This window comes from Trichomonas vaginalis, chromosome V (genome assembly GCF_026262505.1).
Source record: "Trichomonas vaginalis G3 chromosome V, whole genome shotgun sequence".
NCBI classification, from domain to species: Eukaryota; Parabasalia; order Trichomonadida; family Trichomonadidae; genus Trichomonas; species Trichomonas vaginalis.
The window spans coordinates 31,945,519-31,966,614 of NC_067207.1; the positions used below are offsets into that span (position 1 = coordinate 31,945,519).

At 33.4% G+C, this 21,096-nt stretch overlaps 4 protein-coding genes and 3 pseudogenes across 7 annotated transcripts, besides 4 other annotated features; 2 read left to right on the forward strand and 5 right to left on the reverse strand.

The window, feature by feature from the left end:
* Positions 1-3,464: part of a mobile genetic element that runs on past the window's edge.
* Positions 198-878, reverse strand: TVAGG3_0440610 (uncharacterized protein; the record flags this gene model as incomplete). The annotated part of the gene is made up of 1 exon (XM_051234198.1): positions 198-878. One exon carries the CDS (start codon positions 876-878, stop codon positions 198-200), a length of 681 nt encoding a protein of 226 aa, XP_051103928.1.
* On the reverse strand, positions 1,000-1,232 carry TVAGG3_0440620 (annotated as a pseudogene). Its single transcript has one exon. A coding segment is annotated over exon 1 (233 nt).
* TVAGG3_0440630 (protein of unknown function, DUF4106 family) lies at positions 2,258-3,176 on the reverse strand (the record flags this gene model as incomplete). Its single annotated transcript, XM_051234199.1, has 1 exon — positions 2,258-3,176. A coding segment is annotated over one exon (919 nt), but the record flags the coding sequence as incomplete, so codon positions are not given.
* Positions 3,465-4,095: 631 nt separating the features above from the next.
* Positions 4,096-5,583: a mobile genetic element.
* Positions 5,584-5,861: 278 nt separating this feature from the next.
* On the reverse strand, positions 5,862-6,800 carry TVAGG3_0440650 (annotated as a pseudogene). The gene has a single exon. A coding segment is annotated over exon 1 (939 nt).
* Positions 6,801-10,021: 3,221 nt separating this feature from the next.
* Positions 10,022-12,145: a mobile genetic element.
* Positions 10,212-12,071, forward strand: TVAGG3_0440670 (annotated as a pseudogene). Its single transcript has one exon. A coding segment is annotated over exon 1 (1,860 nt).
* A 980-nt stretch (positions 12,146-13,125) lies between the features above and the next one.
* Positions 13,126-13,343: a mobile genetic element.
* Positions 13,344-13,666: 323 nt separating this feature from the next.
* Positions 13,667-16,703, reverse strand: TVAGG3_0440690 (calcium-transporting ATPase protein; the record flags this gene model as incomplete). The annotated part of the gene is made up of 1 exon (XM_001307960.1): positions 13,667-16,642. One exon carries the CDS (start codon positions 16,640-16,642, stop codon positions 13,667-13,669), a length of 2,976 nt encoding a protein of 991 aa, XP_001307961.1.
* A 1,026-nt stretch (positions 16,704-17,729) lies between these two features.
* Positions 17,730-21,079, forward strand: TVAGG3_0440700 (uncharacterized protein; the record flags this gene model as incomplete). Its single annotated transcript, XM_001307961.1, has 1 exon — positions 17,730-19,619. The coding sequence occupies one exon, from the start codon at positions 17,730-17,732 to the stop codon at positions 19,617-19,619; it is 1,890 nt and encodes a 629-aa protein (XP_001307962.1).
* Between the last annotated feature and the right edge of the window lie 17 nt (positions 21,080-21,096).

The window sequence follows — 21,096 nt, forward strand, 5'->3', positions numbered from 1 at the left end:
ACAGTTTTTTCCGACAAACTCAGCGTACATTTCAAATAAAATAAAAAAATGTTTTTTTGAAAAAAATGTTTTAAAATGGTATGCCATATTTTACTATTTCATGCAATGTTTTACTTCTCATCTAACAAACATGTTGTCTGACGGTCTTCTCCAACAAAACTCAGCGTACATTTCAAATAAAATAAAAATATTTTTTTTTATTCTTGACTTTGTTGTTGCATTTGTTGCATTTGTTGTTCTTGAGCTATTTGTTGTTGAAGTTGTTCTTGTAGTACAATACTTTCACCAGTTGCATCTTCCAATTCGAAACTTTCTGCCGTCATTGACAAATACATAGGACATAAAAGTTTTACAGGAACAAAGTTTGCGTCGACTAATGTCAACGTTATGTTTGCTAAAGTGTTTGAGTTTACTAAAGCTGAAAACTCTGCATTCGAATGAACAATAGGCAAACCAGCAGAGAAAGTGTTGTTTATACGCATGAGTATCTTTTGGTCATAGTAGTTTCTGTCGATATTCGAATAACACTTTGAACCTAAGTTTGAAACAATATATAAAATAGGTGTGCTTAATGTCAATGGAACAGACAAACCTTGTATGACACCTTTTCCTGTTATAGGAAACTGTTGGTAGTAAAAACCAGATATAAGTTTTGTATTATAGCTCATATCGTTTATACTAAACTCAGTCGGACATCCAAACATAATGAAACCTGCTCTAGTTGCAGCACATGTTACATCCGTCCTTAAAGTATTAAATAAGTCAACAAAACCTGTTGGTGGTATATCTGAGTAAGTATCTTCAAAGAAGTATTTTTTACCATTCACAACAACAAAGTCTTCTGGTGTCAAAAGAGCAAAACAGGCTTTAGTCGTCATCGTGTTTAAGGTCAGTTTACAATATCGTCCTTGAGGACTTTGTAAGTTTGTTGTTATAGAATTATATGACTCAGGGTTTTTAGTCGTAATAGTATAAACCACTATGTCTTCTGCCATTTACTTAGCAACTAAATTTTAATGAAATGTTGTGGTCGTCAAATATTTTTATGACGTCTGGGAAACTATATTTTAAGTTCAACGTTTCACCTCCTTTCATAACGTATATCTTGTCAATGACATTGTATGAAACACCACAGCAAGCAATGTCGGGTTCTATTTCTTTGATGTTTATATCGTCTGCCTCTGTCAAAAGTTTCAATAGTTCTTTCAAAATTTCATGAGGTGCGATGACATATGAGTTCACTTTTACAGGGTTGTGTTCGACCAAGTTTAACATTATACTAAAGCTTGACAAATCTTCTCCTGAGTTTTAAGTTTGTCTTTAAGTTGTTGGTAGTCATTTCGAATATCTGCAACAGAACTTAACTCTCTGCTAACTTCAGGATATGTTGGTTGTTCTTTTACAGGAACAATTGTTATACATCTTCGTCTTCGTATGGTTTCCCACTTCAACATCTCTTTCTTTGACATTGACAACAACACTTTGACTGTTTGTTTGAGTTGGTGAATTTAACTTCACATCTGCCATCGCCATTAAACCTTTTGAAACACTTACGCTTCTATTTTTCGGAAATGACATTTTACTTAGAATAAAAAGATGGACGTATTCGAGTATCTCTTCGAATTGAAGCAAAACAAAGTTTACACACACAAACAATACAAATACATTGACAGAATAGTTCTTTATACAAACAATGGAAAATGTTATAGAATAGCAGTCTTTGCTGAACCAAAATATTTTCATAAAGCAAAGAAAGTTGGTATAACCGAGATGGTGAAAGTTCTTGAAGCAGACAAAAATATAACAACAAAACTGACCGATATTTCTAAAGGTAAGTTTTTAATACAATACTATATCAAAACTGGCGTACTGTCAATATTTGACGGAGAGAAGTCAGTTCAAGAACAACTTACTGACCTGCTGCCAAAATCTGCTCGATGGAAGCTGTCGTTATGCCAATCTGAGGAGCCCCAGCAGGTTTCATCGAACGAATTTTCAAAAGAGCATCTTCCGTGAAAAGTGCTATTGGTTTTGTAAACTTCTTTGCTTTCAATTCATTTGGACCGTCTCTGTCACCAGTATATTGTATTTGAACTGTACCAACAGTTGAAATACCACCCATAAAGTCTTCTGAGTCAGCAAATGGAATGCCAAGCCAAAAGTTTGAACGGTCTCCATTTGTATATTGAGTTTTTTTGAGCTCCTGTATGGGTCCATACTTTCACATATGGCATAATAGAACTTTGCATTTCAGGGTTAATGGTTGTTGTGAAGTTGTTGTTAAAGTTCATAGCATCTAATGTCAAGTTGTATGACCTCATATCTTCAACTGTGGAATATTCTTCTCTTGGATAGTATTTGCCATCTATGTTTATATGGTATTTAATACCAGGGTTGTAGAAGCAAGAATAGTCATTTATAGTTCGTCTGAACAGTACAAACATAGTATCTGCATGTTTCATTGCAGTTGTTAAAGCAATATCTGTTCTTGCACCTGGGTCAGCACTTTGGTTTCCAACTTCACCTGCAAAGTCTTTGACAGATATTTGGTGTATAGGGAACATAAGTGGAACTGCAATATATTTGGCAGCTAAAGCATTTGAAATATCTGGGTCCAACATATAGACTGCAAGTCTGCTTTCTATTCTCTTGCATTCAAACTTTTCGCATGTGAACTTAACTGGGTCCCAAGCAGTTCCAGCAGCATTGAAATAATAGTTTACTTCAGTGTTGAGGTTTGAGAAACCAAAGTCTAAGTCAACTTTGTCTTTGCAAAAGTCGGCGAATGACGTTTGATTTGCTCCCTTTACGTCTGTAAGAGTGAATGGGTCTTGTGTTGGTGCAATGACTAAGTTATTTTTGCTTGGAGTAAGTTCGATAGAAATTTTTCCTGCCCAGTTTGGCAAGTATCTTAAAAACCTGAAGATGAGGAAAGATGACAAAGGAACTCTAAGTTTCAGTTTTACTTTGGTTACTGCTGCTGCAGTTTGTCCAGAAAGGTCAACATAAACTCCTGGAACGTTAGGGTCAAGTCTTCTTATTTTCTCAATAGTTGCATACTGGTCTGTTTGTTCTCTAGCTTGTGGTTGTACTGAGTTTCTTAAAGCGAACCATTCATAGTTTGCCCATGTTACTGTTTGAACTAAGTCAGAGTTAGAATATATCTTATATCCCATGAAAACTTCTGGAGCATATTGGTATCCGACATAGAAAATTCCATTGCAACCTTTCTTGTCAGACAACTTGGCAGAAGGTTTTATTTCAATGTCTTGTTCCACGTATAAGAAAGAGTTGTCAATAGAAATTATATGAAACCTGTCGCAAGCAATATCTACTGTTGTTGAAGAACCTTCTCCAAACTCACCTACGTTTCCATAAGAAACAGCAGTTGTATATTCGTAAGTTCCAGGAACTATTTCTGACCTTCTAATGGCATTGTCGCATTCGTTATACCATTCGGAAACATTTCCATTCATAGCATCCAAAACTGTTGGCGTTATATTCTGAGCGGCGTACATTTCATATGAGTAAAAATATAGAATAGTTGGATTTATATGTCATAATAGAACCCACGTGGACCAAGCTTTACTTTCTTCCTGACTGAGTTTTTAACTCTTCTTTTTCCTTCATTGCCCTCTGCTTGAAGTTGTTGCATCTTTGCATTATGTTCATCTAGTATGTTGCAAATTTCCCATGTCCTTTTTTGCCTTTTGGCTCTGGTCGCCCATCTCAGGTAACCTATATCCTAGAAAGAGTTTGTCATAGTCTGTATTTGAGTCTTTGCGTATTGTTTGCATGACTCTTTCCTGAGTTTCTGGTTCAAGCTCTTCAAACAGTGCCTGTCCATATGGAATATGCTCGTTTCCAAATATATGTTTTTGTAGCCATTCTGGTTTTCTTTCCATGTTACCAACTATATCTTTTGTGAATGGGAAAGCTTTTACCCAATCTTTCAGTCTTGCGTCGTTTATTTCTGTAGTTGGTTTTATTTTGTCAAGGAAATGTTTTTCAATACTAACATTTCATTTGGTACTGTCCATTTGAGTTTTCTTAAATATTCATCCCTTCTCGATTCATCGCCTGCAAAGTAAGTTTTTATGACATTTTGTAAACTTTCGTTTGCAAGGTCATGTACAATTTCTCTTCCTTCTCTCTCCCAACTTTCTTTCTAAACTCTTCACCAAATATACCATCTCTATGGTTCTGTGTAGTTCTTTGAGATAAATGTTCTAGAACGTCAGGTGTTATATTTCCATCAGCCATGTTCATTTCATACTGGTCCAAAATATCTGCATCTTTCATATCTTTCAATGGCATTAAAGCCGCGCTTAAAATACCAGCTATATCTGGTTCACCATTGACTTCCATTGCGTCTACAACTTCTTGGAATTGTGGTTGTAAGTTTATGAACCACCTATCTGGATTAGCTTTATGACCCCATCTCATTGTAGTTCCATCGTCTGCAGAAACAAAAGTAGGTTTGTTTCCATCTTGGTTAGGTTCTGAATGAACTTTAAACAATGTTTCATTTCTATATGTTTTCTTGAAATTTAACCTTTTATCTTCACCGAGTTCATCCGAAGATTGAACGTTAAATGCTCGTAAGTAAAAAGGGTTGTTGTATTTGTGTACATTTTCTTTCAGTGCTTCCATTCTATGCCGAATATTTTCATCTGATGTTGGAGTCTTTTGTATGTCGGCAAACATTTTTCGATATTCTTCTACTATGTCAGCCGAATTTTTTTTAGACTCTTGGAAATATTCCATATTCTCCGCATACTCTTGTTGAGGGTCAAGATTTTTCGGCTGTTCCAAATCTTCATCTAGTTCTGTGAAGTTAGTTTCCAAAGGAGTGACTTGTTCGTTTCCTTCAGGCTCTTCTAGCTGTTGTTGCTGAACTATTTCTTCCATGTCTGGTTGTATCTGAACTATTTCTTCCTGTGGAGTTTCTTGTACCTCATCTGCTGGCATTTCATATATTCCGAGACCGTTTTCAACAATTTCCCTATCTACGTCATCCGCATTCATAAGCTTTTGTTCTTTCGTTCCGTCTCTATTTTTTACGCGTTTCATGACGAAAGTTGAATTGTCATTTAGCTCTGACATCAAATATCTCGGAGTAAATTCATCCATGTCATTTGGATGATATGCTATTAAATCATATCCCTTAGCGAGCTTGTATTTTCCAGGTTTGAGATTATATCCGTTTTGGTGCTGAGCCATAAAGCTAAATAGGTTCGGGTCAGTATTTCCATCCTTGAACTTTCCAATAGCTTCTTTATATCTGTCACTAAAGTCAACAGTATCTGGGAAACCACACTCTTCTTTAAGCATTTTTAAGAATTCTTGGTTTCCTTGTTCTCTACTTCTTTTATGTCCTTGCTCTGTTTGTGGTTGTTGTTGTGCAGGGTTTTGAACTGTTGGTTGCTGTGCTGGTTGTTGTGTTGGTTGTTGTGCTGGTTGTGGAGGTGGTTGTTGTGTTGGTTGTTGTGCAGGGTTTTGAACTGTTGGTTGCTGTGCTGGTTGTTGTGTTGGTTGTTGTGCATGCCTGTGTCTATGTCCATGTGACGATGTAAATGTCATAGGTAGTCCTGGTGCAGGTGCTTCTCTTGGAGGGTTTGGTGGTATATAAATTCCACCAGCTGGCACATATGTTCCATCTGCAGCGTAATGTCCTATCTGACTTTTCGTTCTTAAGAAAGCATTTACTAGGTCTGTTTTGGTCTGTTGTAACTCTTTTTCTTGACTTTTCACAACAGTTGCTCTAACGGCGTCATAGGCACTTTGAACTGCCTGTCTCGTTGCTGCGTCTGTTATTTTCGTCATATTTTGTGCTACTTCTTTTAACTCTTTGTCGAAACCTTCAGACTTCAGTTTCTTTCCAGATGAGAAGTCGTTCACTTGTTTCACCTTACTATGAAGAGCTTCGAAGGCGTTCTTAAAGTCAGCATTTGTTAAAGCTTCATTTGAACTGTCTTCATCCGCTTGTATTTTTGTCCTTATTGACCCTATGAGTTGGGCTGCTTTAGCGTTGGCTTGGGCATCTAACCAGTCATTGTTAGCTTTTATATATTCTGCGCTTTTCATTGCCTTTTGCATGGCTGCGTCGTTATTTTTACTTTCTTGTGCTAAGTTTTCATACTGTACGGTTTGGTTTTGCAACTGTAAAAGTTTTTCTGCCTTTACATTTGCTTCAACTTCTTTTTTATACTCATCGCTATCCATATATGTCTTCAGGGCTTTTTGTTTTATCTCTTCATCTTTCAGTACTTTATATTGAGTAGTATGGTTTTTCAAATTTACAACATCTTGTTCCATTTTTGCTACTTCTGCTGCTTTTTCTGACACTTTTTTCGCATATTCCTCTGTACTTAGTTCTTTCAGTTGTTCTTCTTTCTTCTTTTTCTCTACGTTTAACTCATTGAGTTTCTTTGTGTGTCTGTCATATTCTAGTTTCTTTTCGTTTTCACTTATTTGTTTCTGTATGTCTATGTTTGACTTTTGACATCTGTTATTTGATTTTTGAGTGAACTCAAATTCATTTGACTTTGAGGGTTATAAGCTGTTCCGTCTGCAGCTCCACCATAGCCTGCCATTTTCGCTAAAAGTGCCGCTCTTAAACCTCCACTCTGTGCACCAATGACTCGGTTTAAAAGCATAGGATTGCTTGACATTTGTTGCAACATAGTGGGGTCATTCAGCATTTGTTGTTGCAACTGTTGTTGTGGTGTCAGTTTTACTATTGGATGTTTCAATGCTCTCTTCCTCTTACGTATATTCTTACGTAGCTTACGTGGCATTTTAAGTGAAGTTAAAAAGCGGTTTTTGACAGATGTTTTATTGTGACTTCTTCGTAAAGACTTTGTTGAGATTTCTTCGTAAAGACTTTGTCAAGACTTCTTCATAAAGACTTTGTTGAGATTTCTTCGTAAATGAGTGTAAATGACCCAAAAATATATTTTAGGTGAAGAGGTGAGATTTCACCTCTTTTTTCACCTCTTTTTTCACCTCTTGAATTTTCATGAATTTCTTCGTAAAGACTTTGTTAAGACTTCTTCATCTAATTTCTCATGAACTTTCTTGTCTATGTTTTGTCAAGATTTCATCGTAAAGACTTTGTTGAGATTTCTTCGTAAAGACTTTGTTGAGATTTCTTCGTAAATGACCCTAGTAGTATATTTTTGGTGTAAATTTCATGAAAATTCAAGAGGGTGAAAAATTAGGTGAAAAAACAGGTGAAATCTCACCTCTTCACCTAAAATATATTTTTGGTGTAAATTTCATGAAAATTCAAGAGGGTGAAAAATTAGGTGAAAAAACAGGTGAAATCTCACCTCTTCACCTAAAATATATTTTTGTCTGATTTTACGAAGAAGAAGTCTTGACAAAACATTTACGAAGAAGTCTTGACAAAACATTTACGAAGAAGAAGTCTTGACAAAACATTTACGAAGAAGAAGTCTTGACAAAACATTTACGAAGAAGTCTTGACAAAACATTTACGAAGAAGTCTTGACAAAGTCTTTACGATGAAATCTTGACAAAGTCTTTACGATGAAATTCATGAAAATTCAAGAGGTGAAAAATGAGGTGAAAAAACAGGTGAAATCTCACCTCTTCACCTAAAATATATTTTTATTGAATTCTGTATAATATTCTGAGTAATATGACAGATGTTTATATAACACTTTCTCCGGTTTATAGGACCTCTCTCATATTCTATCTTGTCATATCAAAACTCATAGTCATGTTTGTCCTCTAAGACTTCATTTATACTAAACATCAACATCAGGGCTAGAAGGCACGAAGTGCCTGGAAGCCCCACTACCTTTTTTTTTTTTTTTTTTTTAAACTAAATCATATAATCTACTAAGAAAATATATTAAATCCTATAATACTCAAAGTTTTGTGATAAATCCGATCTTTTTTATTTTACTTTTATTATGTTTTTGCAAACTTAAGGTCCTCACTAGGGAAAACATAATACTCTTTGAAGTTAAGTATTTTCACAAAGAGAGGACCAACAATATCAAAAGATTGAATAAAGATTTGTATTATTTTATTTATTTTTAAGAACATGTTTAAGAACCCTCATTATCTCCACGAATATTGCATATTTTTCTATTCTAAGACCACCAAAATTACGTTTTAATATAGAAAATAACATATTTATGTGATGCTAAAGTCGAAGTCCTTAAAAAATTAGTGTTAAACATCCATTTATTACAAAATTGAAGAAATATGTGTAAAATATAACACATAATTTAGTTATTTGACTCAATTATTAGTTATGCAATATCAGTTGTGTTTATATCTGCGTTATATCACGAGATGCATTGAATTGTCATAATTAGATCACCGTAAATCTTATCAATTTTTGATACACTTCCGGTGAAAAATTTAGCCTTGACAATAGGATGAAATATATTGTAAAAAAATAAATTTTAGATTTTGAAGTTTATCATTTCGAATAATGAAATATAAACAATACAAATTTTCTGTCGTTTCGAGATTCATAAATGATCGGAATCTTCCAGCTCCGACTGAAATAGAACTTTCGGAAGCTAATTTTCAAGACGAATCTTCTTTATTAAGATTTATTTTGGATATCCCTAAGGATTTAAGCTTTTCCATTGACTCATATTCAATGAATCTTTTGATACATTTCATTATCGAGCAATCTACACAAAATGAAACAATATTAAAATTCACAATTCAAAATATCACTTCTTCGAATATCTTTCAAATAGATTTGATACTACTGGAAAATTTATTCGAATATTTATCGCATTATATTAACCAGATTTTTTTCATTTTTTCATTAAAATTAATTCATTTTAAAGCTTTAGATAACATACAATACCTTTATTTATCAACATTTTCCGATCAATATGATGAGATATTACGTTTCATAAGCAGCAGTGACAATTCTCTCTATATCATCGATACATTTATTGCTTTGATTAAAAACAATATTCTTGACGTTGAATTCTTCCAAAACGCAGTTTTACTCAAGAAAGAAATTTTTTCTAGTATTATTGAGTACGAAAATCAATATTCAACTTATGCAATTGCAAATTTCTTTACAAAATTATTAAAATATTACCCAGGATATGCAACTGCTCTTCCATGTTCGGATATACTAATATCAAATTATTTCAACTTTTTTAATGACGTGAATTCAATTATAAATAACGAAGATTTTGTTTATCTTCTCAAATTTATAGTTTTATTTTATAAAGCAGTCGATATAACATCTGAGATGGCTTTAGAATTCATAAAAACACTTGAAATTCTGCGAAGTCTTTCTCCTCACTATTCATTTACAGAGTATGTAGTTCAGGGGTATTATTGTGTACTTCCTCTTATACCCATGCAAATTTCATCTACCGATTTTTTAAATTCACATGAATTTTTAATTAATTATGCAATTGAGAATTCAAATCTTCACAAATATTTGAAATTATATTCCAGATGTTTCCGCAGATTTGATAGCGATGAAATATTCAAAAATGTTTTTCATATCTTAAACCTTGTAGAAGTTACAACAGAATATTTATCAGAAAATCAGGATCTTTCTGAGAAACAGATCTTTATTTGCAACGATATCCTAACGAGGGTTAATTTAATTTAATTTTTATTTTTTATTTCAAGTTTGAGTAAACTTTCAAGATAATCTATATAAGCCTTTTGATGTTCTTCATCTAGATTCTTGTTTAATATGTGATGAATTTGATTTTTTTTTGAAAATTCAAGATAAAATTCTTTTTTATCTTGATCAACAACATGAACAATTCGAGTACAGCGTAACATTTCATCAATATTTTCTGTTTTCTTCGTTTCTAGATATTTTTCAAATATTTCTTGCGGAATCTCATTTTGATATACCCATTTATTTTTTTCCGGATGCTGATCTTTGTACTTAACGAAATATTGCTTGACTATTCGCTCAGAAACAACATATTCGATCTCTTTTCTCTTTCTCATTGAATATTTGTGACACTTTTGAATTCAATCAAATCAAAAATATTTGAAATTGCTAGAATTTTTTTCTTTCTCATGAATATTTGAAATGACTCAAAAGGAAAACTCGTTCGATTCAATTCAATTTTGAATCAGAATTTTTTAAGGACCAATAAATCAAATTATGTTAAGAAAATCTTTTTTTAACTCAGAGTATCAAAAGTACGTTAAACCTTCAATTTTATCTCATGTCGGAAAGCGAACCGACAATAGTGGAAGAGAATCAAACTATATCAGTATCCATCCAAGCTATTGTTGATGAAGAAAAAGGAGATGGAGCTGATATGCTGGATTTAATTCAAAATGAATTGAATTCCGTAAAAAATTGAAATATAGAATGGAAATACCTGAAAATCCCCAATTCCAATTCTCAAGGAAAGATATAGCAAATTAAAATTTACAGATCCTACAGAAGCTGCTATATTTATTGCAAAAGATTCATATAATTCTTTTTATCCATTAAATTTTGAGCAAGGAAAAAAGTTTCGTTGTCCTAACTGCCAATTTTGCATGGAGCTTGTAAAGACTCATGAAAATGGTCAACTTTTCTTCATTCCAGTAATTAAACACGAGCATAGAGCAAAGCAATGCAAGCCGAGTAACAATATACCAAAAATTCTTAAGTTGCAAGCAGGAAAAAAAGTCTATGAATTAGCAAATTCTGATAATGTTCCTCAATGCAAAGAAATTTTTGCAAAAGAATTGAATATTCCCAATGCAACTTATACGATGTTCCATAATATAGTAAATAAACTTAAAGGAACCACAAAAGGGGATAGAATTCAATCTTACAATTATTTCTCAACAATTTTTTCAATCATAAACAAAATCGAACAAGGATTCTGCGAAATGATTTTAGTTAAAGAAGTTAACAATGAAATTGAATTGCATACATTTAAGAAAGGTGATGAATTACCTGAAAATTCAAAAGACTTTCAAATTTATTCATTTATTGTAATTCCTCCAATAACTCATTTTTACATGCAAACACAAGCTTTTTGCGGAATAATTCAAATTGATGGAACGTTTTTATTTTGTATTAAAAAAGGAAACTTACTCATTATTGGTACACCTGCACCAAATAATAGACTTATCCCTATTGCATTTGCATGGTCTGTTAGTGAAAATACGATAACAATTAAGGATATGCTCACTAAATTGAAATCTTTTATTCCACCAAGCAGATTCAAGAATATTTATTCCGATCAAGGTCCGGCAATTATAGCTGCTGTTAGAGAATCAGGCTTTTCTTGCGATCATAAATTTTGCTTACGTCATTTTGCAACAAAAAGGGAATACATCAATGTCTATTCCGAAATTGTTGAAGTCGCTTACGCAGACCATCCTCAAAAACGAATTGACTTGATTAAAAAGTTAGAAACTCGTTTACAAGAGGAAATCCAAACCGCGAAAATAATCAGGATCTCTTTAAGTACTTAGATAGTATTAACCCATTTGAAGGATTCGCTGACTACACCGCTGGCATACTCACAACATCTCTTATTGAATCCCTTAATGCCGAAATTAAAGATAAATGGGATACATATGAACCCGCCGAACTAATTATCCGTCTCATTGAACATGAATTCAATCTTGTTAAAAATGTTTTAACAGGTGATTTTAAATCAGATAATATTATCAAAAATCTAAATGAAACTTTGAAACATTCAGATATGTTTAGCTCGGTATTATATGATCCAATTCAAGAATTATATTATGCAACTTTTGGTCGCTATACATATTGCGTAAAAATTATGTCAGATTCACAATATTCATGCACATGTAAGCACATCGAATTATACGGATTACCTTGTATTCATGTAATCGCCGTATTGAATCACTTTTCGAACAAAAATCTTCTTAAAAATTTGAATGATGCAGTTCATGCTCGCTTCAAATGTTCAGAGTTTATGACTCCTGTGGAAGATTTAATGAAATTTTATGTTGACCAAGCATCTTTAAAAATTCCCGGAATAAATTTCAACCTGGGAGAGATTGAAAAATTAAGGGGAAAAAGGACTAGGATTAAAGCATTTTACGAAAAGTGATGCTGTGTTGTTAGTTATTTATTTACTTTTTTTAATATTTTTTAAAAAAATAAAAGAAAATTCAAATAATTTTGTATCTCCCATGATATATCGACCCACGAGTACTAATGTGGCTATAATTAGAGATTGCAACTCTATTATGATCATAGTCCGGTGATATACAATAAGATTCAAATTTTGAAAGAATTAAATTAATAAAATCCCGGTGAAAAAAATAAAAACAGCTTCTAAAAGTATAGTTATCTTAAAATACGAACTTTAACACAAGTTTTTTGATCCAATAGAAAATTGAATTCTTTGAATAAATAAAATATTTTATGTATTAACATATTAAATTTCCTAATTATTTTTTCTTCTTGGGAAAATTTTTGAATTCGAATAGAAAATTCAATAAATTGAAATTGGGTTGAAAGAATTCTCCATATTAACTTGTCATATATTTCAGATCATATAAATTAAGTTAATTAAATTTTTTAAAAACCTTAATAGGATAAAAAAAAGAATTTACACTCTCTCACTTTGAAAACGTAGAAAATGCCAATCTATTGGTATACATTTTAGTTTTGTTAAGTTTACAAAACATTACTCTAGATTTTAAAGATTTATCAAGAATTTAGAGAATATCCTTCTCAAAACAACTTCAATAGCGAAGGATTAGTATTGAATCGGATTTGTAACATAATTATAGTACATTACAATACAATTTCTCCGACTTTTAAATATTTTTGAAATATTTACAAAATATGCTCTTTCTATCATCGATACTTTAATACAGAGCAAATTTAGTAAATGTCATCACGTTATTTTTTCATAAATCGTTTTCGAACTTTTGAAATATTTATTTTAAACCAGTTTTCTACATTTAATATGTGAATTATATCAAAAGTAGATGGGCGATACTTGTAAATCTATTTAAACTATTAGTTTGCTATTATTGAAGAACTTTATAATTTTTTTTTTCTTATGTATGGAATTAAAGATAATTTTGCTGATTCCAACTGGTTTTTCTATATGAGTTAAATATGCCAAGTGAAATTGGACTTGCCAATATTGTAAATTGAAGTATGGACTATATATCGATTTTCATTGATTGATGAATAACTCGGAGTAATGTAATTGTTGATAATGAAAAATAGTTTTCAATTGCTGGTAAGGGCCAATGTATGTTCAATAGCTCCGAAAGCAAAAAATGCACGTTTAGAAAAAGATGATAACGATTAAATTACAAAATCGATAACGACGACGATTAAATTACAAAATCAATAATGACCCTGTACAATACATCATCAATATCAACTATTCTCTAAATATATACACGAGCTCAATAAATTGACAAATGCATACACATTTTCCTAAGTAAAGTCTCCCCATCGTTTTTCTGCCTCAATATTGAGTGAATCTCTATCAAAAATTTGAACAAGAGACTTTACGAAGGTAAGAGACTTAAAAAATAATGCAAAATAATGTAAAACTCATATATTTCTACATATTTAAATAAAAAAATCTTTGAAATTTTGATAAAATTTAAATTTATAAAGGTTAAGTTAAGATATATACTATAAAAAGTTAATATATAATATTATTAAACTTTAAAATTAAACAACAGCAGGCTGGTTAGGATGGATTGCACTTGGATGTCTTCTTACGACCGGAATTGGAGGCTTTGGACCCTGAGCAGTATTTGCTGGCTGTCCCTCTTCTGGTTCTCTCCACATCATTGTCGGAGTCATACCTGTGTACTTTCTCTTCATTACTTCTCTCTTCTCTTCTCTCTGGACGATCAATCTCTCTGTTGTTTCATCCCTGATCTTCCAGAACCTGATGATCCATCCGAAAACGAGTTCTGTAGCACCTAATGCGATCGAAATCAGCCAATGCTTCCAGTTGAGGTGGTTAGTACCGAAAACTCTTCCACCAAACTCGACGAGTATGACTTGTACGAAGATAATGAAGATGAAGAAGAACCAAAAGATCCAATTCGAGAATAATCCTTCAAAGAAAGGAGTACTTTGGTCAGCGACTCTTGCGTTGAGTAAATTGAAGATCTGCATCCATACGAATGAGTTAAAGAAGAAGGTTTGCTGTGCATTTTCTATACTTGTGTCAACTTTGTAGAATGCATCAGCTCCGAAGAGAATTGTCATCAGCAAAGCTGCTTGGAATAATCCGTGAGCTGCAATATTCCTCAACATCAGTCTGGAAATCAGTTTCGAGGCTGAGCCATAAGGTGGTCGGTCCAAAAGTGAGTCAAATGGGCCTTTTGTAGCGAGAGCGAGTGCACCAATTGAGTCCATAATCAAGGAAACCCAAAGTAATTGGATGGCTCTCATTGGAGATTTCTTCAAAACGCAAGATCCAATGAAAGTAATGGCCAAAGCACAAACGTTGACTGTCAACTGGAACTGTAAGAAGGATCTGACGTTATCGTAGATGCAGCGGCCCCATTTGAGTGCTGCAACAATAGAATTGAAATTATCATCTAAAATGACAATATCAGAAGCCATTTTAGCGAGTTCTGTACCACACATACCCATAGCCAAGCCGACATCAGCCTTTCTTAAAGCCGTTGAGTCGTTGGATCCATCACCTGTAACAGCAACAGTTTCTCCGCATTCCATGAGCAAAGAAACTAAGCGGTATTTATCGAGCGGTGAAGATCTGGCCATAACCTGTAATTTCGGCAACTTTTCGATTAATTTTACTTTTGACATCGAAGAAAACTCCTTTCCGAGCATTGCGTGGCCGTCATCTGTCAATATACCGCATTGTCTTGCAATAGAAACAGCTGTGTTGATGTTATCTCCTGTAACCATTCTTACCATAACACCAGCTTGTTTGCACTGCTTGATAGCGTTGAGAACTTCTGGTCTGAGTGGATCTCTGATACCGCAGATGCCAATAACAGTTAAATCGCACTCAACACTGTCTGGATTTTCCCAATCTTTCGAAAAAGTGTCACCTTGTAAATCATTGTAAGTCAAGAGCATTGTTCTTAACTGGTCATCGGCAAGCTCGTTGACTCTTTCTACGATAGCCTCGGATGTCGCCTCGTCGAGTGGAAGTCTTTCGCCGTCTTCCTTGAGGTAGTACTTGCATCTTTTGATGACTAATTCAGGAGCGCCTTTGCAATGGACTCTGTAGCCGTTTTCGCGACGTACAATTGTAGACATACGCTTTCTGGTGGAATTGAATTCATGCTGGAATGTATCTGGATACTTTTCGCGGATAACTTTATAATCATAGCCGCAATCAGCTCCGAACTTCATCAGAGCGCATTCTGTAGACTTACCAACCCATTCTGGAGTGGTCTTGCCGCTCTTGATTGTAAGATATGCGTTGGTATTTAAGGCAATTCCTTCTCCAAGCAAATCTAAGACTGATTGAGCGACTTCTGGCTTACCAGAATAATCTTTACCGTTCTGGCAGTAGATAACAACTGTCATCTTGTTCTGTGTGAGAGTTCCTGTCTTATCTGAGCAAATTGTGGTTGCTCCGCCAATTGTTTCGCATACTTTGAGGTGGCGGACGAAGTTATTGTCTTTCATCATCTTCTTCATTGAAAATCCAAGAGAAATAACGACGGCCAATGGTAAACCTTCTGGAATAGCGCCAATGAACATTGTAATAGCGACCATGACGTCTTCCATGAGTAATGATAAGTATTTCTTGTTCCATTTGTTCTTTGCAACGTCGATTGACCAAATAATGATCAAAACAACTAAAGTACAAAGGGAACCAAAGAGACCGAGGTATGTAACTTGCTTGCAGATGTAATCGAGCTTCTTCTGAAGTGGTGTCTCTTCTTCGAGTTCGTTCATGTGTTCTAATTTCTTCAAAGTACGGCCAAATTGACAGTATGGACCAACGGCGCATACGAGAACACATCCATCACCACTGTCGACAGCAGCTCCTGATGTAATAAGAGGTGAACTCTCTGTAATTAAGATCGGAATTGGTTCTCCTGTATTTTGTGAGTTATCTATGCGTAATACGTGTCCTGAAATGTAAGCGCAGTCAACAGGGACAGCGTCACCTGCATGAAGCATAAGGATATCTCCAGCCATTAACTCAGTAGATTTGATTAATCTCTGTTCTCCGCCTCTTTTGACGGTAACATCGAAAGAATTCTTGAGCTTACTGACTGAATTGAATGATTTCTGTTGCTGGTAGTTGACTTGGGCTTCAACAGAAGAAACAATAACTACGGAAATTAAAATAGCGACTGGATCGATGATATGAATCCATCCATCTTCTTCACCGATGTTGGCGAGTGCGGAAAGGATCAAACCACCAATGGAAAGGCCAATTAACATCTTTAACATCAAATCTTTAAATGTGTTTAGGAAAAGTCTGCACCAGGATTTGCTTGGTGGGTCAGGGAGTAAGTTTACACCCCATTTCTGTATACGGTCTGCGTAGTTGTTGCTCATTTCGGTATCACTGATACCATCGTTGAGATCTACAGTGAAAATACTTGCTATGCCTTGAATACCACCGAAGTCATCGATTCCTTCGGTTTCTCCTCGCTCGAAAACAGTAGCAAATCGTTCAATAGTCTCTGTATCACACATAATATAATAAAATTTTGATTTCAAAAACGATACAAGTTTTATTTCTGAAGTTTACAAAGCCATTAGAACCGCATCTACTTTTTTCTTCAGAACCGCAAAAAAATAAAAAATTAAGTTATTATGTCAATTCCGGTAAACTTTATTGTAATTTTGAAAGTTCGTTAGATTTAAATACCAGGTTTAATGATGTTTGGTCGCTTTGCGAATATTGAAATTTTGTAAAATCAATATTTGAACCTTTTCCTTTTGAGTACATAAATTTTAGAATGATTCAATATAGTTTCTTGATTGGGATTTACCAAAATGCATGTTTAATTAATTATTTTCGATATTTCAATAATTATATGAATTAATGACTTACTGATCAAACTAATTCCAGAGGCTGCTCATTCCACAGGTGATGTTTCTCTTCAAAATGAAATTATATGTTTCAAATATATGATTTGCAATAAAGTCTTACTGATTATACCAACTCATATTATTCTGGAAGTTACTTTAATGTTTCAGATGTTGTGATCTAATACTCAATAAAAATTAGAATTCAAGATTTTTTTTACAGACATTTTGCATATTCAATCAAAGTATATATTTGAAAGCTATAGGTATTATTAATGAGAATGTTAGATTAATGTATTATAGTTTTTAATCTATCGTTCCAAATATATTTAGATAAGTATGAGGAACAGTTCCATGAAATAACAGCTCTTCTTTACATTTAAAATATGCCGAGATTGAGCTTCGATTATGAATATTTTGTTCGTATTATCGTAAAAATCATCCTTCGATAAGGGTTTTTATTCAATAAAAGAAAAAGAAATGAGTTACAACAAAGGTAGTCATTAGTGTGTTAAGAAATAACTGACGAAACATGTCTTTTTTAGTTCGCCAGAATCGAATTCGACGAAATTCAATATTTAAACTCACCGGAAATTTTCTTATGGGTGCACAGGTTGCCCACATCAAACTGAATTAGAGACGCATGAGATCGAATAAGATTTGTATTTTCGTAAAAACGATTCGCTATAAGAAGATAAACAGAAATTTCGTATGAAATTATGTAAAATTGCGTCATTCAAAAAATCAAAGAATGAATGATTATGGAAAATTTGCCCGTATCCTTTTAAACAGCGACAAGAGGTTCAGTTTCCTGACTTCTTCGAGCGAAAAAGACAGGAGCTTTGCTTTTGTCAATCAGGTTCCAAAGTTTTCCACTTTATCTGATTCGACGATTATCGATTTAATAGCAAATCCTATTGCAAACGTCATTATTAAAGACTATCCGAATTTAGAGCGTATACGCATTTCGAAATGCCCAAATTTAATGAAAATAACTCTATCAAATTGTCCAAAATTACGAGTTTTAGATTGCATCGGAAATCCATCTGTCAAGACCTTACAAATCAAAGGATGTGACGGAATAGAAGCATTCGATGTCTCTTTCTGTGATTATTTGACGACAATTGATTCAAAAGAATTTTTAAACCTGAAATACTTATCGATTTCACACACAAAAGTTCGTGAAATTCCTGTTGTCCCTAGATTAGAGTTCATCGACATTTCTTCATCCGATTTCAAAGACATAGAATCTTTAACTAATTCTATTCAACTTCAAGCATTAGTAGCTAACAATATGAAGCTAGCATCTTTCAACTTTTCTAAATTTACCTTCCTTCCAAGCTTTAAACTCTTAGAAACAGACATAAAAGAAGTAACATTTACATCATTTGACAAAGATTCATCACTTTCTCTTATCTGGGTTCCTAATTGCACTAAAGTCACAGGAATACCAGACTACAAATTCAAATCAGTCAATTTACCAGGAAATCAACTTGAAGGTGACAAATTCACTGAAAAACATATCTCAGGTACATGGCATACATCACATAGACTTCTATTTGGTCCATGGCCTCCAATTCCAAACGACATTTTACCACAAGAACTTCCTAAAAGTTGTTTTGGTGTTATTGACAACATTTCACGATCATCATCATACATTTCGGGCTGCATCTTCGGTCTTGCGATCGGTGATTGGCTTTCATGGAACTTTGAACGATATGACAAACTTTATTTGAATTTCATTTTAGAAGAAAGTGTCAATCCAACATGGAGCCACATCCGAATGACACGACGAAACGGAACATCACCTTGTGGCACATTCTCAGAACAAACAGCTCTTGCATTACTTTTCATTCGTTCTATATGTGAAACAGAAGGCGAATTAGACATCAAGAACCTTGCAAAACATATCAAGCGATGGTCTCTTGAAGGAATATCAGAATACAAAGAAGGCCGTGGTATTTCAACATCTCCATCATTTAATTCCGTCATTTCTAACAACAATTTTTATGAAGATCCTATTTCATGTTCTAAAGATTATTGGGAGAAGACAGGTCGCACAGCCGGTGGAAATGTTTGTGTTTCTAAAACAGCACCATGCGGATGCTTCTTCTTCTGGGATGACGAACGTGTTGTCAAACAAGCATCAGATTTCTGTCGAATCACATCTTATGATCCACGATGTGCATTTTCATCATCATTAGTGTCTCTTTTCATTGCACGAATTATTCGATACAAGATTGGTCTTTCATACGAGTTCTCTATTGATCAAACTATTGAAGATTGCTACAAATTCTTTCCAGAGTTGACAGCACCACAAATTCACGAACTGCGTCGATTTACTAATGCTCGTGATCTGAGTGACTTGAATCTCGAATCATACCAACAGACAGCAATGCTTTCATTGGGAATCTGCATCATCGCACTTCGAAAGAACATGACATACAAAGAAGGTATCGAATTCACTATTCGAATTGGTGGTGACACAAACGGTAACTGTTCAGTTGTTTCTGCATGTTTAGGTGCTATGTGGGGAATTGATTCCATCCCTGATGAACTTTTCGAAAACATGTTTTACGGTGGAATGCTATTTCGCGAAATCGAAAAACTTCTTTCTCTCATGGGTATTCGACAAAGATAATTCTTTTTCTTTTTCTTTTCATTTATTATACTTTATTTATATTTATATTTACTTTTTATTTTGTTTTTATTGATAAATTATATGATATTGTTAACTTTTTAATCATTAATTATCATAAGTAGCTAAACAAACATTCCAAAAGCAAGATAATCGTACGTGGCATCAACCAATTTTGACTTATGCACTTTTATATTAATATAAATTTAGTTGTAAATGGCTTATCAGATGATAATTGTCATATATTTAATTATGAGAGGGCGAAAGTCAATATGGCTTAATGACATTTTGATATACCTTGGATATTTTCTGGCAACACATTTCATAATTATAATGTAAATGTTTATCAAACAATTTTAAAAATTATTTGCAATTTGGACGGCGCTTGCCTACGGCCAAATTGCAAATAATTTCTTTAATCGTTTGCAAATTCTAATTTTCATGAACATTAAAAGCTCTGAAAATTTGAATGCTTGCAAACGATTTATTTATTTCAAATATTTTTTTTTCATTTCTTCATAGATAAAATAGTTAAATTAATAGATAATATTTGAGTTATAGTAGCATCAAATTGACAATTAAAAGATCGACCAACACAATGTTGATTTATTGCTTTTGTCAATGGAATTTTTGCAAAACAACTTCCAAATGAAAGATGATGAATTTCATTTGGAATGTTACCAATAGGATTTAATGTTGTAACGTTTGTTGGATTACCATCGTAGTATGACTTATATAATGTAGCAGTATTTTTATAGAATTCTTTATCTTTAGTATTTCCAACTATATAACATTCATCAAATGTAACTTGTGGATATGAATTGAAAATCGATCTCCCGCAATTGTTTTGGATAAAATTACATTTATCAAATGTGTATGGGATAGAACCACTTATATAATGACAATCATTAGTACTTACATCATTTCCTTCTGATGTACAAAAAATGAAGTGAAGTGAAGTGAATCAGGAGATCGAATTTCAAATGCAGCATCTGCATATCCTAGATTTTTGGAAATATTTGTTGATTATCCTTTTCCTGTTTCGCCGCATTCTGAAATTGTTGATTCAATCAAAAATTGTGGTAAATTTATAATTTGAAAGGAATAACTAAAAAGGAAAGTGCCATCATTCACATCATTCTTAGATTTCGTTCCACATGATTGAAATAGAATAAATGATCCTCCATAGTGATAAATTGAAGCACCTTGCGATGAACAATAGCAAGATGTAAAAGAACTACGATAAACAAGTAACTTAGAGTTTTCATTTTGTGCAGTGATATAAATAGCTTGTGAAAGAGAATAGAATTCGTTTTGATGAACAAAGTAACTTCCTGTTGAAGTGCTAAAGAATTGATAATTCGATGTATGACTTTGAGTTGGTGTAACATCCGGAAAATATGAATTCCATACATCTATATCATTTACACTACTAGATGTTCAAACTTTTTTTTTCTCATAAAATATAATTTCAGATCAT